Genomic DNA, 27,788 nt, shown 5'->3' on the forward strand with positions numbered 1-27,788 from the left:
GTATTTACGGGCTTCCTAGTCAGTAATCTGCTGGACTGCCAACAGCTATTTTGAGGTTGAGCCCTTTCCCGTTCTGGGCAAGGCAGTTTCACTTGTATAAGACAGACGGACAAGTGCCCTTAAATGTGTCATTAAAGGGCTCTTGACCGCCGCTGGATGGTCCGGGCCCCGCGCAGCACCTCCGCGCCGCTGCCCCGCTCCGGCCCCGCCGCTGGGCGGGAGGAGATGCCGCTGCGCCTCGCCGGCTCTCGCAATGTTTGCCGGTTACCTGCAAATCACAGCCCGCCGAGTCCTGAAAGCCCGAGCGCTCCTTAACGACGCGTAATTAATGGAGGACAGGCAGGATGAATGAGTGCGGCGGGCGGAGAGCGGGCTGAGCCTCGCCCCTGACGGATCGGGACGCCGAGGAGGTAAGGGGCAAGAGGGTTTGGGTGAAAAATCATCAGCTTTAAAGCACACCTCGGAGCTGACCGTGCTCGGGGGACGGGAGAAAGGAGAAGCCCATCCGAGGGCTTCACCGGGACACTACGAGGGGTGTAGGGAGGGCCTCCCGGCACTGCCCCCACCCCCGCAAAATAGCTCAAAAAAAAGAAAAAACGGGAAAAAAAGGGCGTAGTGGGGAGAACCCTTTATTGTTATTTCCCGGCCTCCCTGCCCGCCTCCCCGGCGGCGCTCCGCGGTGCCAGGATTTCCCTGCAGCCCGCCCTCCCCGCCCGCAGCGCCGCCGGCAGCGCCGCCTCCCCGCGGCAGCCGCTCGCCGCCCGCGGCCCCGCGCCGCGCCCCCGGCACACGGGGCGCCGCCGCCCGCGCACTGACGGACGCTCGCAGGTGCCGCGCTCGCTCCGAGTCGCGGAGGGGCGGCCCGGCTGCCCTCCCGACTCCGCACCGGCGGGAGGAAGGTAGCTCGGGAGGGAGGAGCGGCGCGGGAGCAGCGGCAGCACCGTAAGTCGGTCGGGGAGCGGGGCGCGGGGTAGGGGGGCCGCCACCGCCGGGCGGCGCGTCCAGACGCGGCGCTGCCCTCCGGACCTGCGGAGCGGCGGCGGGGCCGCAGCCCGCCCGCTCGGGGGGCTGGCAGGGAGGGTGCGCATTTCAGGGTAGCCGGAGAGAGTACCCATTAATGATCTTGTTTGGGTGCTCGGTAGGTTCATGACCGGGCTATCGCTTAGAACGACTCGGAATGTTTCTACATCACTGGAATTCCGAGCTGACATTGGCCCCTGTATCGACTTACATTTCCATCCCAGTATATTTTGGCATACCTGATTTTATGCCCTTGCCTTGGAGGCAGAAGACATACCCAGCCCACGCTCCCCCCCGAAACAGGCTGCGCTCCTTTTTGTGCGGTGTGTCCCCCTTTCGCCGCGCCTTCCTGCGCGAAGCTAAGAATAACCGTGCGCTTGAGCGTGCTGCGCCCTGCCCGGCCGGGGCTGCACCGAGGGCACGCACGGCGCTGGGGGCGAGGCAGTGCCCGGTGTGATGCTGGTTGTCGAGCTAACAGTTCGAGTCGGGAAGTCAAATTTGAGAATTTGGGTTGGGTTGCATTGCTGATGAAGAAATGCAGGCTGTAGATTAATAAGAAGGACTTGATTTCTTTCGGTTGAAATTTAAAAGAGACCAAAATAGAGGAAGCAATTAATTTAGGACTTGCGTCACTGTAGATTGTTGCTATGTTTTAAAAATAGGAAGAAGAGTTATTATGAAATGTTTAACGTAACAAATACGATCCTGATCTCTTACTTTCCTTTGAAAAATATCTGGGGCAGGGAGGCAAGGATTCATGTATAGACTATTAATTTCAGTTATATATACGCTTTAAGGATGTAACATTGCTCAGGAAAATGTAGATGAAAAAAAATCAGAGGGTTTAAGGTATGGAAGTCTAAAGCTGAACAATTCTTTAGATACACACTACCAGAAATCTTATAATCCATGTGCCAAGGCTCAGATGTTTAGAGGAATGACAGAGATACCAAAAAAGGCATCATGATACTCAGCGCAATTCTAGAAGCAGAATTTTCTCTTTCCCTACAGAAAAGGAAAGCACATTTCTGGAAGCAAGAAGTGACAGATGTGGCATCTCGGCAGCTGGCTAAACATAAAAGCATGTATCAGCAGGTGATTACTGCTGCAAGGATTTATTTTTAAAGTGTCTTGTACTGAAAGGCTTCAGCCTTTTTTAGCATTAGCATTAAGATTTACTTGCACTCTGTGGTATGTTAAAAGTAGTCTTTCAGCAGAAACATTCAGAAAAGCAAGAGAAGACTCCTATGTTCGAGGCACTCCTTGCTTTGAACATTTGTTTTGCATTACAGCATGTGAAGGAGGGGAACTGAGCAGGTTCTTCTTTGGTCAGTTAGGATAATTCTGAAGGGAATGATTTTTCCTGGCCTCAGCATAAGCCGCCGGTATCTGGGAAGGAAACAATGGGGCCTATCTTCTCCTTAGATTAAAGATAATCACAGTTACTGTTCTCTGGGGAGCACTTTGTACATCCAGAGAAGTAAAAATCAGGCTGCAGAAACCACCTCTGTGGTTCTGCCTCTCTTCTGTGATTGGTAAAGGCAGCCTGAATCACCAGGAGGTGGCCTGGTTGAATTTTAGAAAGGAAAGAGATGGATATCACCTAAGAGGCAGCCCAGAGCCACTCTTTCCCTGAGGCAGCGGCAGCAGCGTGGGTCTGCACCATCTCTGTTTGACTGTTGTGGCTAAATGTCATATTGGCTTGAAAGAGGCATCTAAAACTGTTCCAAACCACTTGTATCAGCTTTACCGTAACCAACAAAAGCCACGGTTCATGGCAGAACATGTTTTGCTCTCAGCTTTTCATAATTAGGTAGGCTGCTTTAGTGTATAGTCTTGTAACCTAGATGACTTCTAGAAGAATTCTGGTCCTCTGCCCAAGTTTTGAGAAATAGTTTGGGCAAGAAAAGGGAATTTGCATTTTAAAAAATTTCTACCTGCCATGCAGAATTTGCCATCAGGTTCTCCTTCTTGCAAGTGAAACTGTGTGTATCCCAGGGGCTCTGCAGTGCTCTCTGACCAGTTCTTCCTCCTCTTCCTCACGCTAGTTCATAGAATTGCTGTGGATCATCTGCTGCCTGTTTGGCCTTTATGATGATGTAAATCACCAGAGGCTTCCACCCTCCTGCATGCAAATTTTACTTTTTGGAAACAAACAAATAAAACCATCACTTCCCCTCCCCCCCCCCCCCCCTTATGATCACGTCAGAGTAAATATATTTTCTCAAGATCTGAACCATCTCATAGAGAACTCTCCTTCCCCCAATGGTGAAACTAAACTAGTTGGGTGGTCTGTATCTAAAAGCCACGGTATCTCCATGAGTGCAGTGCTTATAGGGAAGGCAGCTGGCTGAAGGTTTTGTTTGTTTGTTTATGTGATCGCAAGGTGAATTTCCCTAATAAGCTGAAGTCTGAACTTAAAGGAGGATGTGGGAGGAATTGTATTGGGGTGTTGGGTAGAGGGCTGTTTTTAAATGATTTCCTCTCACTGTCAAGCAGACGGGTTAGTGGGCAGTGGAAGTGGCTCAGGGGTGCTAAACGATGGGTCAGCTGGGTGGGGCAGTGAGAGCAGAGTCCTGGCTCTTCTGCAGAGCTTAGAACATCCTGTGTGAAACAGGCTGGCAGAATAAGGTGCAACTACTCATGAGCTCAAGTAAAGCTCATGCTGAAGAAGAGACAGACTTCTAGTGCTGTGTTAAAATAAGAAAGATTTCTGGTTGACATTCATGCAGATAAGCATTGCTTACAATATTTTACGGTGTTCCTTATTTACATTCATAATTGACATTCCTAATGTAACTGAGCAACGAGGTTGATCCAGCATGGTGACTGCTGGGAAGGCGAGTCTGATGGGAGCAGCTGGAACTGGCTGACAAGACTAACTTCCTCATAGTTCAAGGGTTAAATCAAGACCCGGTAAAGCCTCAGAAAACACACTGCCAAGATAAAATGGGATGATTACAAGAGGACGGAGTTGGCCAGGGTGACAAGATATATTTATACCTTTACTTAGTTTCATTGATATTTGTGGAATAGATGGTCAAGTACAGAAACATTTGTCTTAGGGTTTTACCACTAGTCAAGTCTCCAAGAGCACAGTTAGTCAATAATCTTTTGAGCAACTGTGAGATTTTTCTTTCAGAGGCTAGTGAATTGCTGAATGTATTTTACTCCTTTTTGTGCTGTGCTTTTGTTTTTTAAAGAGGAAAGGTAAGCCATTTGCAGGCCATTTACAGGCTGAGCCTACAGCCAAGTAGCACTTTGAGTGCCTTTCTCTCTGAAAATGTGAGAGTCGTTTTGAATGCTCAAACTAAATTGTATCGTCATGATCTTAGTAGCTTTTAATGCAAGACCATTTTACTGAAATGTATGTTTAGCACAAGTAATTTGAATTACAGTTATTCTTATCTTTGAAATTAGTGAGTGTTGCAATACTCTTAAAACTTGATGACCCAGTATCTCATGAATACCAGGGAGCCACATTAAGGGTTTCAACCCTCACTATGTGTGGTAAAACAACAACATACAGTTTAACTATGTAAATGTCGTATTCATGCTGTTTTTACTGGCACGGAATAATAGAAAAAAGATCACCAAATCTGATACACTGCTTTGATTACTATCATAAAGGTCAACGAGGAACATGTTAGATAAGAAATTAAATGGACTGATACTGTGAGGTTTTTGCTGGGTCTCATTCTGAACGAGCTAAGTGAACTTTTCTGTGGTTACATGTAAACAGCAGCTGACCTTCTGTAGAGATACAAGAGCTGATGACAAGCTGAGACTAGGTATGACTTGCTTAATCAGGTCTGCAAACTTGTTTAGGTGCATTTACATGGCAATTAAATTTTTTTAAGTCATCTGTAAGAACTTTCTAAAAATAAATACTACTTCATATCTTTGCCTGGAAGATCTAAAATGTAGGGCTTGGTGTATTTTTTTTCCCATCCCTTTGAAATACCAGGTGTTTCAGGTCCCTTTCTCACTATTTTGCCATAGAAATTTTATATGTGTCTGAGGATTTGTGTTGTGCCTTAGACAAAGAAAACATGTGTTGAGTCTTCATTCCAAATGTAGGATTTTTTGCTCTTAGAATATTAGGCAGTAGCATAAAAATAGTAAAAAAAGCAGCAAATTGTTAGTCTGAAATTTCTTTTTTTTTTTTTCTTTTTTTTTTTTTTTTTTTTCTTCTTGTTAAGAGATCTATAGAGTATAACATTAAAGTCAAGCATACCCCAAACACTAAAACCTGTTGTTCTGGCAAAAGCAAGTGCCCATAAGTTGGAAAAAACCTGTAGAAAATGGTGATACATATATAAGTACATTAAGGTCATATTATTTTTCATAGCCCTCTTGCCTTATGTAGTGTGTGGTCTAAATTAGATGAGATGTAGCAAAAAAGGAGGATCTGTTTGAAATTCTGGGCCAAAGCTGAAGCCCCTACTCTGTCATTGTCCTTTTGGGTGGTGCAGATGATGAAGGAACCAAGTAATGATTCCACAAATAATGTAATCTTGGGATTTTCTAACTTTGTGTTCTTTGAGTTTGTAACCTTAGTGCTCTACAAATGATATTTCTAATTATGGGGTTCATAATTCTCAGTGATACTCTGCAAGGAAGATCAAAGGTGCTTTGCTGCCACCAGAGTCAGCATCTCTGAAGCCTTTCTGCAAAGAGGTTGTGAAACCAGCTCCCTAGGCAGCAGAGCTCTCAGTCATCATCTTCACCAGGAGAAATCCTAATCCTTGTAAGAGTATGAATAATAAATCTTAATGAAGAAGACGCTAATGGATCTTATTGCTTTGATAAATACTTTTCTCTGTTTCTCCTCTTCGAGTAAAGTTCCATTACGCTCTCTATAAGAAGGTGATATTCTCAAACTATGTGAATAGGTCAGTTCTTGTATAGTAGACAGGGGTTTTTTTGTGTGGATGTTTTTCCTAGTACTTGAGTGATGCACTAGTACCAAGTGATGTACAGGAACATAATGCCAGCGTTGCTGGGGATTATTGCTCCTTATTTATATTCTTGCACTTTTTCATTTATTTTTCTTGTGTTTCATTTATATTCTCAAGAAATATATGACAGCACTTACAGACTCTTCTCACTCAGAAAGCTTTTAAATTCTACCAAAAAAAAAAGAGCAATACTTCAGTAATTTTGAACCTTAAAAATCCTTTATGATGCCAGAACAATTTTTTAATGTTCTTTGTTCTAATACTCCCTAAATCTAACCTTCTACATTTTATCCATCAAGATATTTTGATCAGAAATAAGTTCCATTCTCTATTCTTTCTTATGTGTATCTCTAGTCCTACCTAAGTAAAGCCTGAATTGTGTATGTTTACATACATTTTTCATGAAGACCTATGTATTTTTTAGAAATTTCTAACTTTTTCAACTCAGTGAATATGGTCCAGTGCATATTTTGATTTAGTGAAATTCTGTTGATTCATGAAATTGGGTAAATTAGATCTGAAACTCAATCAGAGATTAGTCCAAGGTGTGGTAGAGTTTTGGTGAATGTCCAAGGTGAATGTTTTGGTTTGTTTTTTCTTTCCCTTTTGCTGTGCTGAAGATGCACACCATAAATATCTTGTCCTTATTGTGACAGAGTCTTGTTAAGGCACTTTTGCCACTGCTTTTAGTGAAATTCTGTAGGGAAATGGCCATCAATATTAATTCTTTTGTATTTATTTTTTGATTTTTTCATAAATTGTCTTTTGGAAACTAAAGCATCCTTTCAGTTTGGTTAAAATTTCTTTCCAGAGGAATGGTTAGATCAGTCTTCTCACATTCAGATGTCAAATGATAGCCAAATCAGCTGAAATTTTTGAGGTCCATGTCATTTGAAGCATTAATGTGACTCCTTGGTTCTTTGAGAATACGTGTTTCTGGAACCACAAAGAATGAAAACAAAATCATCCTTGAAACCAAAAGTTGCCCATGCCACAGTGAGGGTGAAGAGAAAAGAAGGTGCGGGTTCTGCCTTTTGTAATGCAATGTAAAGGCCAGCCATGTCATTTCTCCCCAGAACTGTGATCCTTGCAATGACACTTTTCTTTAGCTTTTGCATGATTTGTCTCTATTTATTTGGAGGATGGTTCGTGGCTGTGTAGTCTTTGTTTCCCTTTTAAGGGTACATTGCTCCTGCAAATAATGTTAGGGCCCAATTTAAGGAAGGTTTGAACAGTAGGAGAGCTACATTGTGAGTGAATGAGGGACAAGGAAGGAGTAATGCCATTAATTGCCCTGCCTGTCAGATGCAGCTCACATGTTTCTGCTCCAGACACCATAGATTACTGCTCTCGATCAAGTTTAGGCTGGTTCTTTGCTTGCTCATGGCTCCTGTAGCAGATGACCTTGGAATAATAGCCATCGTTATTACCATAAGAGGGTAAGGTGTAATGCATCCGGGGGTCTCTTCTGCTTGTTTGAAAACCGGATGGGAATATAGGAGTGAAGAATGGAGTAGCATGTCCATGCTGTATATATGGAATACAGGATTGCAGTTTGCTTCAGTCCAACAGTTGGGAGTGGAAAGGTGAAATAAGATGAAGGTGATGTTCACAACAGCTACAATTCTGTTGGTATTCCTTGCCCCAAAAGACACAACAGCTGAAGAACTGTCTTCTGAGAGATTTTATGTGTGTGTAATTCTTAATATCCTAGATACCTGGCTTATGGTTAGGGGTGTGATGCTACAGCAATACAAATTTGTAGTAATTCGCTGCTCGGTTTGGTCATCCTGCCTAGAAGGCGAGGGTAGCATCTAGTCAGTTTGGTGAAAGCCTTAAATGAAAAGATTTGCTCATTACTGTTACCATACCTGCGTGTTTCTTATTAGTAACATGCAAAGTTATCAGTGGTACACAGAAGTCCTCAAGACTGAACAGAAAATCTGCTGTTAGGAACACAGGTAGTGAACAGAGCAGAGCTGCTGCTCTATTTTGCATGTCCCTCTCCACTTGTTTGCTATGATTTTAGTGGAAAGAGAGGCTGTATTTCTTCTGGTTTTCTCTTCATGTACCTTCAGGGAGTATGAATACCTGTCTCAGTCTCTGGAGTCTTTCAGATAAGATCCCCCGAGGTCAACATCAAAGACAACAAAGTAATCCATTTGATAGCAGTGGACTGTACAGTTCTCTTAAAAATGCATACTTCCGGTCCCAAAGAAAAGAAGTTACAATAGCAAGAGTCTAAGAAGTTTATGAATCTGTAGGAGTTCCTAAAGGAATTTGTGAGGACAAAAATAAAACCTGCCTATCCAAATGGAAGTGCTGAACAATCACATAATTTATGCTGTGGACAGTTTTCAGATTTTTGCCTGAGAATTAATATCACTATTAGTTGCAGTAGTTATTTTGCCTTGAGAGTACAACCATCCCTCTACCTTGGCAGAGGAATATACATTGTAAATAATGTATTTTGTAGCATAGTATAATGTTTTGATTACTGGGACATGGTCTGACAGCTGTACAGGAGGAAATGACAGAATTGTTATCTCCTGAAGCAACAACAGAGAAGTTGGAAGCTTTTTGACATTGCCTTTGGTATGAAGAGTATATCCATTCAAGTGTAAATCTTTAGGTGTATCCAAGTAATCTCTGAAAATACAAATATATAATCTGCATATAACCGAAAAATCTGCAAGGAAAGAAGCAGGCATCAATGGCCAAATGAACAGTCCAAACATCCAAATTACTCCTGTTGCTAAATTCCAACAAATTTTCCTGCATCAAGCCTGTGTAAATGTCTTTATTCCTTGCATCTGTGAAAAAACTTTAATCCCTTCCCCACATCCACTGTCCTCCATCTCCTGGTTCCATATCCCTGGTTCTTATGCAGAGGTTCTGTCACTGATCTGAATTTGGGTTGATGGTTATTCTTGCCAGCTGAGTTGTTTGTGGGGATGGAGCAAGGTAAGCATGAGGGCTGATATTTTCAATGGAATGGTTTGCAGAAGATTTTAGGTGTCAGACCTAAAGCTGCTGGATCTTGTAAAAAATTATACATTTTTAACACCTTGATATTGCCTGTCCTGGTAATTCAGCATGATGGAAAAGACCCATTCCCAGACAATTTTTAAGGTCAGAACTGTCTTGAAAAGTACAGAAGTGCCAAAACCTGTTAGCAATATTGTGGATTTTGATGGTTTGTGTATCCATAGGAGTGAAGGACATTATGGTACAACTGGGGAGTAGAAATAGATAATTTTGTTTTATCTCATTAGAGAAACAGTTTAAAAACTGGTTAAAATTCTCCCACCTCCTTCTAGTCCTCCCAATAAACAAACATATACAGATGGCTGCAGAAGAGGATAGAAAATGTTGAATGGCAGTGTCAGATATTGATCAACAACTCGGAAAATAAGCCTTAAAATTGAAGCTTCTAAGACAGCTGAAGTGTAGGTGGATGTGTTAGAAAGGCACCATCCGAGAAATTGTGTGTATTTTTACAGTAATACAAGTGGTATCTGCAGTAGTAGGAGCAGCTGTCTGTATGTGTGTACCGTTAAGATCCATGACTGAAATGGTACCAGATGGTTTTTCAGGTGCTCTGATTCAGTATGTTCTTTCAATCCATCTGCTGAGGTAGCTGGCAGTAGTTACTGGGCTTTCCGAATTTCAAAGTTTGTAGTTTTGGGATAAATATCCTGAAAGTACAAATGTGGTCCCAAAGTCAAGTTTTACAGTAGTAACAACTTATAAGAGATGTGACTTGAAAAGAAGTTACAGTTATATTTTCAAGTTCAAGAACTGTGTGAATTTTTTCTGAGTAAAAGTGAATGAAGCCACATATATATATATATATATATTTTTTTTTTTTTTTTTAAATTGTCCTTTTCTTCAAAACTGAATTTCTGTAGTTGGACATGGATTCCACTTGGTCATGTATCTTTGATACCCCTTTTGGACAGGTGTACTTTAAAATGTTAAATTTTTCTTGTTTGTTTGGAAGAAGCTAAGTTGCTGTGAAATGGGTGCCCTTCTGCTTGCACAGTGTCAAAGGAGAAATGGATTTCGAACTGTTCATGTGGATTTGACAGGACTGAATTTTTTGGTTCTCCATGCAGGATTTGAAGTAGTGTCCAACACAGAGATCTACGTATTTTTTTCTTTCTATTTTGTGCTGAAAGATGAGAAGTCTCCAAACACAACAGTTTTGATGAGAGCTCTGTTTTCAGAACTTCCAGGAGATTTGTCCTTTCAACCTTCATAATCGTCTTGATGGCCAAAGAAACACCGTCTGTGGACAGAAAAGCTCTAAAAATTTAGTGTGGATTTCCCAAAATAAAAATGTTTTTCCGAATGCTTAATTCTTAAGAGAAATGCCATGAATTTAGGGGAAAATACTGTTCATATCTTGAATGATAAAAGTCAGACCAGACCACTGGGAACTTGTCTTATGACAAGCTGTTGGCCTTTCCTGAATTGTCACTCAGTTTTGTTTCAATATGACTTCTGGCTCTGGCTGAATTATTTGAATTAGACAATGGTAATTTCTTAAAAAAACCCCAAACAAAACAAAACAAAAAACCAAACAAAAAATTCAACAAAGACTCAATTAACAGAGAATCTACCATAAGCCTGAGTAAACTGTTCTTGCTGTTCCAAAAAGGTATGTTTTCCTTTGTACTTGCTTTGACTAGCTTCAGTCTAGCAAACTGAAGCTAGATAGTTGGACTTGGTGATCTTAAAGGTCTTTTCCAACATTAATGATTCTATGCTTCTATGAAATGTGTTAATATCAGTCTTGTGGCTCTCCTGGAACTTTCTTTTGTTTTGTAATATCCTCTTGGAATTGTGGCTACAGGGACTGGACATGGTGATGGCCAAATACAGAATTACTGGACCTCCCCTCTCAGTGCCCTCTCATACAGCAGAGAATTGCACTAGCCCCTTATGACTAAAGTTAAAGAGGATGATGTTCAGCCTGGTTAAGTCTTCTGTCCTCTTCTTTCTGTTTCTGAGCAGAATCTTCCTTCCTTCGACTGTGGCCTTTGTTATTTAGTCTTCCATTTTAATCTTGAGTGTATGGCTTGGGCTGCTGTTAAAACTCAAGTGGCTTGCTGGTGTTCAGGTGCCAGCTTGAGGTGGTTTAACCTGACAGGTAACTGAACACCACACAGCTGCTTGCTCACTGCTTCCCCACACAGTGGGATTTGGAGAGAATTGGGGGGAAAAAAAAGGTAAAATTCATAGGTTGAGATAAAGACAGCCTAATAGGACAGAAAAGGAAGGGATCATAATAAAATAAGTAGAATGTACAAAATAAGGGATGCACAGTGCAATTGCTCACCAGCTGCTGAGCAATGCCCAGCCAATTCCTGAGCTGTGGCCCCTGGCCAGCTTTCTCCCTAGTTTGTAGACTGACCGTGATGCCATGTGCTGTGGCATCCCTTTGCACAGTGGGGGTCAGCTCTCCTGGCCATGTCCCCTCTCAGCTTCTCCCCAGCCTACTCACTGCTGGGCTGGGGTGAGAAGCTGAAAAGCCAGTGACTCTGTGTAAACACTGCTTAGCAACATCTAAAACATCAGTGTGTTATCAACATCATTCTCGCCCTAAATCTAAAACACAACACAACACTGTGGCTGCTACCAGGATAAAAATTAACTCCATCCCAGCTGAAATCAGGACACAGTTCATCATGGTCACTCTGTCCCTCAGTTTCATTATCTACATGCTGATTTTTCCTCTTCTAAGTCTGATTCTAAGTCTTTCAGTGCAGATCATTTTAGGGTGATTCTCAAACTGAAGTGGATCGATTGAAGACAAAAAGTTTTAAGAGCACTCACTGGTAATTCAGACTGCTAGTCCTGCTGAGCAGAAAACTCACACAACTCCTAATGCCCATAGAAAAAAAAGCTACAATTTCTCTTTGTAACATTAGCCTGACTTGGGAGTGGCACTACCTTTTAGGGCCTGCAAATGGTGAGAAACTCCTATGAAATCAGGCGTGTCAAGCTGCTGTGTAAGAACCCATAATTGATCTATTCTGACATCCTGTGACAGGAAAAAAAGATTATTCTTGGTTTTCAGTGGATGTACTGGGCCGAAAGAAGAGCTGTATATGCTGCAAGTTGTCCTTCATTGCAGATGTAACAGCTTTGTAACTTGTAATCTATTTAGTAAAGCAAGAGTTTTGATTCTGATCTGGTTTGCAGTATAGCCTCCAATAATTACACTGATTAAATTACTGTTGAAAGAGAAAAGGTGTAAACTAGTGACTAAAAAAGTTATCTTATTTTTAAAGCACTCAGCAAAGTCTTTGACCCAGGAGCAAATGGCTGTTTCCAGGTACAAAGGAATTTACAGAATTTCAGTGGAAAGCTCAAGAAGAGTATTTTGGTGTCTGATAAAACAAATGGAAAAAATGTCTGTGTCTTCTGCATAAGAAAGGTAACTATCAAGAGGTATTAAGGGAGTTTTATTATTTATTATTCTTAATCAAGTTCTAAAACAGCACTCACTTTATCTGTTAGATAGTAAGTCACTAGAATATAATAGTCCAAATGCAAGTCAAATTAAGAGCCTCTGGATTTTTCAGGTATTCACAATTTTTTGTTTTTAAAGTTGAGATTTTGCTTTAAGATGTAATGCACTTTAGCCTGCCTTGGCACCCTGAGTGAAATTGCCTGCCTTGTTTCAGACAGTCTGAAACACTCACTTTGGAAGGTGTGAGCTCAATCAGAGCCATTAATCTGGGAACCTGGTGAAAATAAAAAGTTAACTGTTCTCCTGCAAGCTGCTGATGTGTTGTATTTGGAGAGTTTTAGTTTACTGACTAGGTGCAGATTTTTTTCTTTTCATTGTTGTTAGCGCCTTTTTCCTCTTTCCATGCTAAATTCTCTGCCCTCCCATTTTTGCCCTCTCAAGTAAATGAGTTATGGTCTTTCCAGGAATAGCAAAAGTTTAACAGTGGCATCTGTAGCTGGATTTTTGTTTAAGAAGATATGTATTTAATTTGAATTATTGTAGGATTGACCAAATTTTGTGCTGTGTTCTGGGGGAACAAACAAAACAACAGAATCCCATTTTCCTCAAGGATGTGGTTTAACTTAAGAAGCCTATGACTATAGCAGTAGGGGTGTTGCTGAACTACTTTTAACATTGGGCTTTGTACCTGTTGGTGAACTATTTAATACTTTCCTCCAGTAAGGATTTCCTGGGGCTCCAAGGAAGAAGCCCAGGTATGCTGCCTACAGCTTCTGCAGCCAGAAGGAGCATACCTCTCTGGTGAATCCAGGTTAGCAGGCAAGTACAGAGGGAAAGAAGGAATGCCACTTGGGTAGTATCTTCCTTTTAGAAGTTGCTGTACATGTCTTTTGCTGGGACTGTGTTTCCAAGTGTTTGGTTATGGTATTTCTATTCCTTCCCAAGGGAGCGATATCCAGAGAGTCTGTGGAACAGGCCCTACATTAACCAATAGTTTCTTCTGGTCCAGTACCGAGGCAACAACATTAAGATGTTGATGCCTCGGTACTGGCGACTTGGATGCAAGTTCCCTCTTAAATTTCTTGAGTGTACTGTCTCTGCTGTTGTGTAATTCAGGGAGTTACAGTTTGTTCCTTGCCTGTGTTTCCACAGATGCTATCTCTGTGAAAAGAACCATATGCACACAAGAGAAGAGGCCCACACTGTACCTTAAATTAATGCAATCCTAATGCATTGTTGCAGTATTATATGTTGTGGGGTTTTTTTGGTGGATATGGTTTGGATTTGTACTCAGGACAAGGAAATGGACCTCAGTTTCTCTTCCCTTCCCTACAGTAAGAAAATCAGGAAAACCTCTCCACTTACTTAGGTGGCTTGGTTTCTGACCATCTTTACATTGCTTTTGTTTTCTGATGTGGTGTTGTGGTGTTTCTTTTGTTGTTGTTGTGTTTTATTTTTCCCTTGATTTCCCTCCCCCCCAGCAGAAGTTTTTGTCAGCACTGTAGGTGTGTGCCCTGGACTCTGCAACATATCAACTTTTGCTAAATTTTTCAAGGATGGTAAACCACACTAAGCAACCTTGTCCTCCTCCCACGGCTTGAATTTTGACTCCCTGGAGCTTGCAAGAACCTTTAGAAATTTGCTTTAAATAGCCTGCAGTAAAGGCAGAATTTCATCTTACCCACTTATTAGAGGATTAAGTAAATAAATATGCCCTTTACCTGGGAAAGTAGGTCCCAGAATTATGTTCTTTTATTTTTCTGCCTACACACCACTGCTTTCCATACCAGTTGTATGAATTATTACATGAAGGACTTGGAGCATGTGGTCACAGCTCGTTTTTGGTCAGTACCAAGGTGCATCCATGCCCAAAGGGATTGCTGCACCCCATTCCTGTGCTGCTAGAGTTGTATAAACAAGACAAAGAGAGCTTTAACAGTCCAGCAGCAAGTGCCAAAATGCAATATAAAGCCTTGGTATATGTGTGTGTGCTCTGTTTCAGAACCAACTTCTCTCAACTCTGAAGCAGTTACTGCAACCTGGATAAAGTATAGGCTCAGTACACTTAGCTGGTATTGGTTTAGTCATAAACATAACTTTTGCACTTTTGCCTTGTGCAACACTTTGCTTCTCCCACCTGTCCCCCCCCCCCCCCCCCCCCCCAGTACTCTGTATAATGTAAGGGGCAACAGGCTAAGATTACTGAACAGTGAGCTGAGGCATTACTAAAAAGATAGATAGTTGTTAAATTTGGGTTGAATTTGGCTGTCAGACACGTGGTATATGTCTCCTCAGTATCCTGAGAGTGGAATGCCACTGCTGATCAGTCTTAAATCTGAGGTTTTGACAATTGATTATGTATTTAATGGTCAGCTTCAGAATCTCTCTCCCTTTTGATCTCCCTTGTTGGAAGTACCGGTAAGGAACACAGTAACTGGTGCTGAGGAGCATGTTTAGCAGTTACTTGGCATTTGTAAATGAGTGAAAGGGACCTGCAAATGTAGGCTCCTACCTGTGCTTCTGAGGTAGGAGGGAGGGGAAGGAGTTGTCTCTTTGACTTGATGATCTTAAAGGTCTTTTCCAACCCGAATGATTCTATGATTCTATCTGGCCTGTGAAGGCTGCAGAGAGATGCCAGCTGGGTGTTGGCATCTGTTACCTAATGTATAATCTAGTTTCTGTTGAAATATCTGATTAATTTGGAGTTTTTTCTTAATATGGGTTTTGGAACAAAGTAAATGTGAACAAGTTCCCAACAAGGATCTGAAATCTGTTTTCCGTTGAAGAAATCTTTATACAAATGAGCAGCAATTTGCATCATTAAGCACATGCCCGGAACACTGAGGCAGAAATTGCCTCATGCAGTGCTTTTCTTATAAGGTGGGAGACACTTAAGCCCAACTCGTGCTTTGGCCCATTTGTGTGTTTTTTTACAGCGTTTTTGTGGAGGTGGTAGTTTTTTACAGCAGTCTGAGTTTGGTGTAATCCTCTCCTCAAGTATCTTGCATTTCTTTAGATACTAACTAGCAACTAGACATTTCCCTCCCTCTCCCTAGGCATCCTCCCAAGGATTTACGGTGTTTTAAAGGTGTGTGAGAAGGTTTGTTTGGGTAGGACAACTCATCATAAAAGTTGCAACTTGTTTCTCGCAACAAAGGCAAGCTGTTTTGGTTGGTGTTACGCCACTATGTTTGTCAGTGTCGATTTATGTCAGGCTTGAAATAGGATGCTCTGCAATGAGTTTGTTTTCTGGTAGTTTGTAATCCTTTCAGGCCAGCTAACATTAACGAGCGGCAGCATTGCTGTGGCTGGCTTTCTTTTGATCATGCACAGCCCTACTAGTCAGGAAATGGGTGAGGAGCATGAGTCATGATTACATTACCCTAATGTGACTGCCCACTAAAAGTTTTCTTTTTGCCGCCAATAGGCCTTCCCTTGACACTACTTCTGAAAACAAAACGTCCATTTTGGAGCACTTTGAAATATTGACCTTTGAACAGAGAGATTTATGTTCTCCTGCAGTCTCGAGGCAAAGCTCTAAGCAGGAGCCCCTCTAGAGAGCAGAGAGAAAATGCAAAATGGTTTTCCAGAAGTCTGCAAAGACGGGACTTGACTTGCAGTACTCTGGGTCTGCTTGGGTTCGCTGGATACAACATGCTTTCCTGACCCATTTGCTTATTCTCTCATGTTGCCTGCACAGGCGAGTTCAAAGTCCAGTCTTATACAAGGGCTGTCATCTCATTATTTTGGCTTAAGCTTTGTCTTAGGTCTGTACTTATCTTTTGAAATATGGCTACAATAATGGGAAGATAGGTGCTGAATGCTGGCTGATGTAAACCCTGAGTGTTGAAAAGGTGGCTTTAGTGGGATTTGAGACAACAATATTTTGGACGGTTTAATTAAATATGTGGGATTTAGAGTTTGAAAGAAATATCAGCTGCTAATCAGTTAACTAGCTTTAGGACAGAATTGCCACTGTGCACTCTGAATATCCAGACAGTACACCTCTGTACAAGTGCAGAGTATATTAACTTCTTTCAAATTTAACTCACTAGCTCTGCCAGGTTTTAAGAGCAGTATGTGAAATACGACTATTGGCACAAAGAGTGAATGCACCCTGATACTACTTGATATATTCCAGAAAAAAAGAAGTCTGATCAGTTGAGTACAAGCAACTCAAGCTATCAGAACCAAATGTCCCAGGAGGAAGTGGGGATCCCTGCACTGCTGTCCACCGTGGTGCATCCCTGTCAGCTGGGGCATGTTGCAGGTGTCACTGACATGCTGCAGGGCAGCACCAGAATATGACATGTCTTCCAGTTGTCACTTATTCTTCCAAATTCTTACCTCTGCTCAGAGGTGCCTTCAAATAGTGGGGTCGTTTTGTTAGAAGTATAATCTCATCATGAGGATGTCATTTCTAGTTTTTCCCTTTTGTTTCATGTAAGGGTGATAAACCAGTTACTTTAACTGTACTAACAATATACTTGAAACTGAACATAGATAACAATATTTTAAAAGCCCTATTTACTCTGTGATTCAGCCCCATTCCTTAAAGAGGCCATGAGTTGGACCAAAAAGTAATTCAGTGAGGACTTTTTAATTTTAATCTATTGAAGCATTTCCTTTCTTCCATCTACCCCAACACCATCGGCTTTGATCTCATTTTGATGACCATTCAACTCTCTGAAGGAGGCAGAACTGCAACAGAGCAGAAGATTCATCCTTCTATGTAATAAAATATAAATCCTGTGCAACTTTGAATTTTTATGTACGTTCATATCTCTACCTCATTGTTAGTCCTTGCATATAGAGGGCTTTCTGTCTTTCAAGTTTGTTTTAAAACTAGTTTATCAGCCACTTAAAGAGGGTCAATACATTTAAAGTGAAACACTCTGAAAAATGAATAATAGAACTGGTGATTGTGATATGCCTATGTCAGTTGTGTGTTTCAAGGAGATGATAAGGAGTATTTGACTTAGAGATGAAGCATATTTGAGGATTGGAGGTCAGGAGTTCAGGGTAGGTTTTGTGGGTTTGGTGGTTGGGGGTTTTTTATTGAAACCTTGTAGGATCCTTGTATTTTAGATTGCCTTTTGTCAGTAGCTAGCAGTTATGAAAATTTCAAAAATAATATGAATATATTAAATATAGTTAGAAAAACTTAATTTCAGTATGACAGCAGTCTTGGGAATCCTAAGGCAGAAACAAGTGGAGCTACAAAGCCATTTTTACATCAGGAGTGCACAAAGTCTGGATATAATTCCATGGCCATCCTTCCTTGCAGAAGAGGTGGTTAAGGATTTCCCAGCCCTTCTGCCACAACTCCTTGTTTTCCAAGAGTGATGTCTCAGGACACAGCGTAGCTGTTGAAAGGACTTCTTACAGCTGAGAGTAGCAGTCTCACTCCAAGCCTTGTGATTTTACACCCCTTTCCTCCTTAGTTTTCACCTTCCTGTGTGCTGAACTGGCCTGTAAGGGGTCAAGTGTGTGCACACAGTAGGGGAGAAGGAGAGAATGCCTTTCTGACAGCAAGTTATATTGGGCTTGAACTCTCTTGAAGCATTGCCATCGGGCAGCTGCAGCTGTTGCTAAGCCTGTCCTGTAAACTGAGTCAGTGGAGAGAACTGCGGCTGTGACCAGTTTGAAGTGTGACTTGTAGGTCTATCTGCCTGCAAAGGGTACAAGGAACTGCGGTGCAGAACCAGGAACCAGCAATGAGGAGTGAGGAATCCAAGGTGGAAACTTCTTAAGCCGGCTTTGAGAGCAGAATTGGGCTGAGAAACTACACCCTCTGTGTCAGAAGAGAAAGCCATCTATGTTAACCTGCTCAGAATCACAAAGGGTGTGGGGTGTGAATTCATAATCCACTTAAACTGATCTGAGTGCTGGCTGACATCACAAGGGGCAGTTGAGCTATCAACCAGAGCAGTTTGCCAGGCTTTTAGGTGGCACACTGGCTCAGGTTTTGTCCCATTGCATGTTTTTCCCTATGGCTGAAGAGAACTGATGGACAAGTTTTTAAGCCTGTCCATCTTGTGGCTAATGGGTTTATGGTTCCCAGATATTTGCTCATCTGGTGTGTGACTTTGTAGGAGGAGATGAGTGAGTATGTTTCAGTGCAGTCTGTTTGACGTAGTACAACCTCACTGTGGCTGGCTGCATTAGTTAGTGCTATGCTGCGCCTTGTGCTGACATGCACCTCAGCCTAAATCTGCGTGGGCTTGTGCTCACCCAGTTTTTGGAAGCCAATGATGGTATTAAATCTGTATATATGAATGTACCAGCCAACAAAGCTAAGGAGAAGGGAGTAAAGAGGGATCTGTTTCAGTCCATGAAGCCAAACTACAGCATACAGTGAGCTCATTAAATCCCTGTCTCTGGAGGAGAAAAGAAAGGAAGGGTTTATTGTTCTAGAAAAGATGCTAACATTTCAAAACTGAAAGCAAGCTGTGATTCAAACCTGTTGAAGGGTAAAAAAAATTGCTTGGTTAAAAAGAGTGAATTATTTAAGATATTCTAAGGAGTGGTCATAAGCACAGTTGCAAAAACAGACTGTGTAAGGCATTTAATTTCATATTACATCACAACCAGGTTTTTAAAATGTTACTCCTCTACAGTGTAAACAAAGCATGTAGTAAAAACATTAAGAATCTCAGAGTAAATGTCAAAAATAAGTCACCATCCAAGAGGGATGTATTTCTACTGATACAATGCAGAGATCTATTTATACAGTGTGGGTTGCATAGTGTTTTTATGAGCATCTTGCAAATAAGTACAAAATCGTTGTAGTACAAATTTGCAGGTGATGGATATTGGGGAGGAAGAACGTTGGTGAAGGAGATGGAGAAAGCTCAACTGATTTATTGTTTCACAGTTTGAGCACATTGAAATAAAATGTTTCTCTTTCTGAAGTATGGCATTGCTTTTTGTCCTACAGAATATAAATCCGGTTTATATGCTGGAGAATGATATTTTTGGAAAGCTTTTTAGCTTTCCTCCCCCAAGGAAAGGAGTAGAGTCTTACTGGACGAACAGTGTAATACAAGCACCACCACTGTCTGTGCTGCCAAAATTTGTTGATTAAATGAGTATCTTTGTATATTGATCCTAAACAAAAAAAAAAAAGGAGAAGCCCACTCTGAGCCAATAAAAGGCAAGGATAACAAACTCTACTTTTTCCAGTATAGTTTATTCTGCTTGGAGAACTTGTTTTTGTTATACCAGCACAAGAATTCTTAAATGGTTTGTAATATAATTCTACCCTGTAAATACAGGAAAATTCCTGTTGTAAGAGGGTGAGAATAAGAGCAGAAGTATGATCTTGTTTATAAACAAGGCAGTGATGATGAGAAGAAAGAAGTGATTTTTATCTCTATATATGCTGTTAGCAAGAATTATATTGAAATATTGTCATTAATTCTGATCTGCTTGGAAAAGGATGTTGAAAAATTGGAGGTGGTTCAAAAGAGAGAGAGGAAAAGACACCAGAAGGCTTCAAATTATTCCCCCACTATCACCACATGAGGAATTCCCCCGTTCACTTTGATCAAAAAGGATGACTGAGAAACAACTTGGTTAGTGTTCAAGTACCTTAACAAGGATGAAGGTTTCTGGTTGATAAAGGGCATTTGTAATCCCAGACTGATAAAGAACAAAATAAGAACTGGAGACTGAGGCAAATTGCTCAAATTAGACCTTTTTTTTTTTTCCTTCCCCCCAAATCAGGCTTGCTCTCCTTTGTTTCTTTTTCTTACAAGCTAAAATAAAAAACTCTTAAATAGATTGATTACTTCATTCATTTCCATATAACACACAAGTACTTTAATGGTTTAAATAAGTTGAAAGTGTTCCCTGGTTTGGTTAATTTACGAGGTCGATCCATTTGAAGGAGTGCTAAGCAGGGTGGCAAGAGTTAAAGGAGTCAACAATTAAAAATCAAGAACTTGTTTTTTCTTTGTTTGTGAACCTAGGTTTTAGGGAGGGGGGGAAAAACAGGAGGGTGCTGGTGAAATGGAAGATACCTGGAGAGAAAGACACTGTATGCAGATTTTCCCTGTCTGTGCTTACACTTAGTGGCAATTAACCCTTCTTCAAGGGGACGACTCACAGCTGGTGTACTATTTGTCCTTGATTTATGTGGAAAAAAGTGTTTTATATAGCAAGGGAAGTCAAAATATATCCTTACATGATTTTTTGCCTTTTTATTTCTCCATAGCTAGAATAGATAAAAAATTTATTGTATTAATCAGGACCTAGATCAGAACAGGGAACACTTAGGTGCATATTCTCTGATAACTGACCTCTGTAAAGTAAATTAATGGACGTAGTCTGCATATATGGGGAATTTTAAGAGAAGGGTGGACAAACACCTTCACATGGAGGTGTGCATGGCATCTCTGTCTTTTCTTTCATTTGTAGAAATGAATCAACTGCACCAGTCCAGGAGGATCGGGTCACCGCTTGACCTATGCTTCTGTAGCTGTGGGAATGATTTGGGATTTTTTTTTTCTTAATTTTCTAAATAGTGTATGTAATAGCACAATGGAATAGGTAAGATTTGATCCAGGAGAGTCAGTTGAGTGCAGTTGAGAAAATTAGTAGAACTGAAGTGCGTTTAGCCTGATTGTTTTTATAAAGTAATTAAATCTGTAACTTTAATCAGGAAGGTGCCAATTCTTTGATGAAAGGAGGAGCGAAGGAGACAAGGACTTCTAACTTGATAAAGGGAAGTTGACATTGTACAGATGAATTCAAAGGCTGTGCTTCTTATGAACAACAAAAATTTAGGTAGTCTGGAGGGAGAAGTGTTAGCATCTGATGTGGTTTAAGTTACTTAGAAAGGTGGTGGCTTTATAAGTGGAGTGTGGCTTTATGAGTGGAGCGCTGGTGGCCTGGTCCAGAAGTGAACACGCTTGTGGCCTCTTGTCTTCAGAGCCTGATAACTGAAAAGGACATCTGAGTCCCCAGAAACTCAAGCCCTGTGGTGCATCACCTGATGCTTTTCTTGTACCTGAAGACTTAGTTAACTGGGAGTGTGTTTTACTAGCATTCAGGAATTCATGCATTTACTGCATGACTTCAGCCCCCTGTTATAAAACCAGTAAAAATTAGTTTTACGCGTTATGCTGTTTCAGACACAGTGAAAGTAACAGCGTTGACCAGGATGTTCAGTTTGTTTGCACTGCTGAAAGGTACTGATAGCTAAAACCTAAAATGAAGCCCTAACGTCTAATTCTTCTATGCTTGCAGATACTTCATCATGTAGAAAAGTTGCAGCTGCTTGTTGCATCGTTTGTGTCTGTCTTTCGCTATGTTACTGTGTTTTCATTTGTATCATATATATTTTAAATCATGCTTTGGAAAGGCCTTTCTCAGAGTTTCATGTACTTCTAGTCATTGGATGTGTAAGGCAGAGCCTTTGCAAGGGATTGCCCTGTAGAAAGCCTGTAGGCTTCCCAGCACACACAGTTGCTTCTGGCTCTGCTCTGTGGAAATGTGGTTTTCTTTCTGTAATTTCTTTGCTAAAGGATCTAGGTCTCTTGGGATATGTGCGCAAATAAAAGTTTGCACCTTGACCGTTATTTGTCTCTGGGTTTTCAAGCTTAGCTGTTGAGATATTTGCTGATAGTCTGTCCTTTTAAAATGGGCCATGGAATAAGCTAAGGCATCCATGGAAAACTTTGATCTGTGTGGAAGGTGATGATTGCTGAGTGGACAGAAGGCGGGTTGAGAAGCACCTCTAAAAATATTAGTCTTTGTTACCAAGCAAAATACTTATATGAGAGTGTGAAGTGATAGGAATGAAAATGAGCAAGTGCTACAGCCAAACTAAAGCTTTAATTTTCACTGGACTGAAATTCCTCTGGTTTGGCTCATGCTTGGATCTTGTTAGGGGAGGGGATATCTTTTCAACTGGAATGAAAACCCTTTCATGTTGTTTTTCTCTTGAATTAAGGTCTTCCACTGTAGGCTGGCAGTCCAGGATTGCAGACTTCTGGTTTTTTGGTAATTTCTCATTAAGCTTTCCAATATAGCTATACAGTAACTTAGTTACTGAGCTGAAATTAGTCAAAACAAGAGACTTCTAGCAGTAATATCAGGAAAAAGTCTCATTTTAAGACAAGGTGAAATTTATTGTGTAGCCTGATATCAAGATTGCAGTGTGTTGTGTCCCTTCTCTTAACCCATGTGCCCTTGAAATTCCGTTAAGTCTTGTTGAGTGCAGGGAGTGTGTTAAGATTCTTGTGAAAATTTTGTGGACTGATTTTTTTGTCTTCTAGGATTTGAGCTGGAGGCTTAGTCGTGTTAGGCTTTTCTTCATGTGCCAAAGCTTGATTTTTTTTTCCTTACTAAAAGAGCTGCTTTATATATAAATATATATGTGTGTGGGTATATGTATGCTGTATGTTAAATTTTGATATGGGTTCTTGCTTATTTAATTATAAATTAAATATGAATAAAAATAGTATTTTAGGCTTAGTGAATATTTCCAGATTTATTTGTTTGAAGTCTGCAACTGCTTTAGGCAGTAGTTGACAAAGAGGATAGGTATGCAGAAACAAAATGCAGTTGCTCTGAATCTATGTTATGTTGTACATGGATGGCCTGTCCATTGAGAAGGGAACCCTTTCCTTTTATTTAAAAGGTGTAATTTGCAGATTTCCAATACTGTAGGTACTGAAATCTGCAGTAAGAGTAGCCTTTGTTTTTCAGCAGGGAGAATGGTGCTTCCACTAAGCATGCAATTGTGAAATTTCTCCTCTTCAAGTGTAAAGCCTCTTGCACTGGCCAAATGGAACCCAAGGCTTTCACAATTAAAGGGAGTGCTGCATAGTGGAGTCTCTTGCAGTATCCTCTCAGGTAGTGTGGTTTTACACTGCCCCTTACTGGGGCTCTCTCGTAGTGCAAGAACCAAAAGAGATCTGGATCAGTTTTTTATTTTCCCCCCCCCGAGCTATGAGCTAAACAAAATACAGTGCTTTTCTTGTGTGTCAACACGGCATATTTATATTTAAAGTTATTTTACATTTTCTTTTTATTTTTTTTCCTGATGTTCAGATTTTTCATTGGGTCATTCAGGTTTTTTTTTAAAATCTCCCTGTGGAGTTTGGTGATAATGGGTTTTGATATGGATCCTAAGTGGTAGAAGCCATGAAAGCTTTGAATGAGCTACCATTTGTCTTTCATTTTTAAACTAGTGATCAGCAGGCTTGGCTTTGGACCAAATTGTCATTACATTGTCACTCATTCAAATTAAAAGACCTGAAAGAATGAGAAATTAAAATCAGAGAGCATTTGGCCTGTTATTTCTAGGAAGTGAGATAAAGCTGAGGAGTCCACTAGAGAAATACAAAACAACCTGGCCATTCATCTTTGATAGTAGTCTTCTCTGTAGAGTTGAGGACATTTTGTTTAGTTAAATGAGTTGCTTGGGCAGAATGATAAATGGGGGGAAACAATGCAGTGAATTTTGCACTTTAAAACTGCAAGGTTGATTTGACTAAGCAGTTCTGCTCCCGTTGCAGGTGGCACATGTAGAGATCTTATTTAGGAGTTACTTTTGTGTCTTGCAGTACTGTCACGGAGTAATGTGAATCTCCTACTGTATTGTAGATCTTATGAATTACCATTTTGTTGTGTAGAAGGAAGTTTGGAAGTGCTTTTAATTGATTGATGCGATCAATTGCATTTTCAAAATTGATCTTAAAAGTATAGAATGCCCTCATAAATTATTGAACTTGCTTTGTATTTCAACTTTAATCTGTTTACATCTGATATATTTTGTAGGGTTGGGCTCTCTCACATTATCAAAGTGCAGTAGATACCTGGTGGGATTCAAAAAAACCAAAGCACTGACCTGGCTAGACTCCCAGTTCCCTTGTGATGCATAGTTAAGTACCCACTCTAGGAACTAATTACGGCGGTTAAAGGATTTGTTAAAATGCTTAAATGCCTCTTGACAACCCGGGTGTGTAGCCATAGAATGCTGAGTTTTAAACTTGGTGATTCATACTGGGCTTGATTTGGTAAGGAGAAACCCTGCCAGGGCATGGATAAAAGGCAGCAAAAGTAGCCCTTGTTACAGCCAGCTTCCCTCCTCTTATGATATAGAACAGTCTTTCTGTGTAAAAGCTGTAATCTCCTTTGCACAGTGAGGATGGTGATGGACAAAGGGTGACAGATTTGTAGCTGAGTATTCTGATGAGAAGGGGTGATCTGTGGTGCATTGACTTAATAGAAGAATGTATAAAAATGTCCAGGAGAAAAAATGCATTTATTCTGAGAGTGTTCAAGGGTTAGGAACTGGCACTATGAGGAAGAAATATACCATTGAAGTATTAAAAAAGAGTGTTTTTCAATGGCTTGTTGACTTAACAGCTTGTTAGCCCTTGTTAGCTCTATCAGGCCTTTCAAAGACCACATTCTAATAGGACAACACGGTTTGCAAAGACTGTTATAATTGGTTGCACAGAGCAACTTTAAATCACTGTGGCTTCATGGTCTGCATAATACATGAGCTAGTCTATAACTAATTGCTATGAAGAATTCATGTAGTCTAAAGAATGTAGTTTCCTCTAAAGCATGTGCATTTGGATGTTCCTAACAGATTGTAAAGACCTCGACCAGCCCTTTTTTCTAGTTTCTAAAACTATCTGTTTAAATGGGCACAATTACTGGAAACGTTATTGGTTACAGTTTGTGAGTGTTCCAGTACTAATTGGAAGTAACTGAATATTAATCTGATTATCCTGTTACCTAAATCAAGGGAGTCTACTCCATATCCGAAACAGTTTTCTGAATGACTCTATCAGTCTTCCTGGATCTACCAAAAACTTATTGTTGTTAAATGTTGTAAACGTGTGCATGTGCCCTTAAAGGTCAGCATTTTGAATGCCTCAATAAGGAGAGGAAAGTTTGAGATAGTGAATATTTATCAAATGAATTGTGCTCAGCAACTGTGTCTAAAAAAGTCTGACTTCAAAAAAAGCTATGGAGTCAGAGCAAGGTTCGCTAGCCCTTGTTAATATGAACTCTTTTATCCTGCCTAATGAAGGGAAGCAACATCATAAAGCTAATCTGCAGGCTGGAACTGTCAGTACCATTACGAATTTTGAGGTTTCGTGAAAACAAGACTGAATGAACCATGAAAAACAAATTAATGATAACCTGATTTTGTATCCCATGCAGGTTTTCACAAGTTGAGGAAGTAGCAGACCCCAAACCTTGTGCTCTACCTTGTGAAGAGCTGATGTGGAAAACATTTTCCTTCAAATACTCCACAGTTCTCTGTATCAGAAGAATTAGACTTTATGTGCAAGAGTGGTTCAGGATGACGATGTAACATTGCTAACACTGAAGGTCTCCTGAGAAGAACTGGCTTTGTAAGAGGCTTCTCCTTCCCACTTCTTTTTTTTTTTTTTTTTTTTTTTTTTTTTTTTTTTTTTTTTTTTTTAAAAAAAAAAACAACCTACTTCTCTCAGAAGCTACAAGCAAGATGCCAGCCAAGACACCCATCTACTTGAAAGCTGCTAACAATAAGAAGGGGAAGAAATTCAAACTAAGGGATATCTTATCTCCTGATATGATCAGTCCTCCACTTGGAGATTTCCGTCACACCATACACATTGGGAAAGAGGGACAGCATGATGTTTTTGGAGACATATCATTTTTGCAGGGCAACTATGAGCTATTGCCTGGAAATGAGGGTGAAACCAGAGTTAGTCAGTCTGGTATCCACAATGAATTCTTAAGGGCAAATAGCACTTCTGAATCCATGTTTACAGAAACTCCATCACCAGTGCTCAAAAATGCTATTTCCCTTCCTGCTATCGGGGGTTCTCAAGCCCTTACATTGCCTTTATTGTCACCAGTGACATTTAATTCAAAACAAGAATCCATCAGATCATCCAGAAATCCTAGGCTTAGCTGTGAGCCAGTAATAGAAGAAAAACTGCAGGAGAAAGGTAAAGAGATGGAGGATGAAGAAACATACAAAGATGACGCGTGGGAGCAAAATGGTTCTTCTTCACATTTTACTAACGGCAGCGACAGTCACTCATCCAGCTTTTCTGAACGATGCACTGATTGGCAAACAGTTGATTTACTGGATGACAGTCGGCTTTCATGTGAACTAACCAAGACAAAGTCAGAAGAATCCCTTTCGGATCTTGCAGGCTCTCTTCTCTCATTACAACTTGACTTGGGGCCCTCACTTTTGGATGAGGTTCTCAATGTAATGGACAAGAATAAATCTTAAAACTGGTACTCCCTTGCTTCTTTACAAGTGATTCACTTAAAAACAAGCAAAAGACCACAGCTCAAAAGCAGATGCTTAAAAATCGGCTGTTTTTTGCAGTTGTATGATGAGTTTTCTAAAAATATTCTTAAAATACTATTTTTTTACCTATTGTTTTTCATGGTTTTTATTACACTAAATTCTCGTATCAGGAAGGTAAATTTTAATAATCAGTTTCAGCAAATATAAAATGTTTTTAAGTACCAGTATTAATGATCAGAAACTTTAGAAACAGCAGTTGAGGATGATACTGATTGTGACATTTGGTTAGTTCACTTCTACAGGCCTCTGAATATGTGAGAATCTCTTAATGTCAGAAGGGAGACTGATACTAATTATTCACTTTTATAAATTATTACAAAATCACTTATCCTGTAGGCCTCTTTCTAGAACCTTGTGTTTGAGGATTTTATAGTGTTTTTCTTCATTTTTCATAGTACCATTTCTGTTATAAATTCACCATAACTACTTTCTCAGTCTTATACTACCGCTCTGAATTCAGATGTGAACAGTTTGAAGGCTTTTTCAGCTTGAATACCTGGTCCAGAGTCTCAGCTGCTTTAAATGAGTATGCACAAATTTACACAGGTTGAGGCTTGGGCCTGACATTGTATATGAAATGTTATGTTGTAAACAGGTGACACATGCAAGATATTATGGTTAAATTATTTTAAAAGTTGAATTATATTTTCTGTGTGCATATTGGCTTTTTACTGCAGAGCCTACACATACAGTATCTCATCAAAATAGTTGCTTGGCATTATTGGTGCTCTTCTGAAAATTGTATATTTGTGTGTTTGAAGAGAAATATGTATTAATAGTCCTTGCTTTTTTCTTCATTTATTTCCACAACATGCTTAAACTTGCAACTGATTATTTTACTTTTTGAAGAAGGCACTGGTTATTCACAATGCTAGTGATGTGTGCAGCAACAGCCAATGTTTGCGAAATGTGGATCCTTCAGTACAGTACCTACATGGATTGCATAAATGCCTTGTGCAATACAATAAAAAACCCTTTAAATTGC

At 40.4% G+C, this 27,788-nt stretch overlaps 1 protein-coding gene across 3 annotated transcripts; it reads left to right on the forward strand.

Moving 5' to 3' along the window:
• Positions 1–254: 254 nt before the first annotated feature.
• Positions 255–27,788, forward strand: CDC42EP3 (CDC42 effector protein 3). 3 transcript variants are annotated; one of them, XM_066178594.1, is made up of 3 exons: positions 780–942; positions 2,032–2,115; positions 25,654–27,788. In XM_066178594.1, the coding sequence occupies exon 3, from the start codon at positions 25,961–25,963 to the stop codon at positions 26,720–26,722; it is 762 nt and encodes a 253-aa protein (XP_066034691.1). In that variant the 5' UTR covers positions 780–942; positions 2,032–2,115; positions 25,654–25,960; the 3' UTR covers positions 26,723–27,788. The 3 variants fall into 3 exon arrangements, with proteins under 3 accessions (XP_066034689.1, XP_066034691.1, XP_066034688.1); XM_066178592.1 differs by lacking the exons at positions 780–942; positions 2,032–2,115 and adding an exon at positions 255–410; XM_066178591.1 differs by lacking the exon at positions 2,032–2,115.

Source organism: Chamaea fasciata, unplaced genomic scaffold, assembly GCF_029207755.1.
Source record: "Chamaea fasciata isolate MVZ Bird 193981 ecotype frontalis unplaced genomic scaffold, bChaFas1.0.hap1 SCAF_3, whole genome shotgun sequence".
NCBI lineage: Eukaryota > Metazoa > Chordata > Aves > Passeriformes > Sylviidae > Chamaea > Chamaea fasciata.

What these genes read in the sequence shown, in the direction of transcription:
- CDC42EP3 (XM_066178592.1), top strand. Translation starts at nt 25,961, where the DNA reads ATGCCAGCCAAGACACCCATCTACTTGAAAGCTGCTAACAATAAGAAG.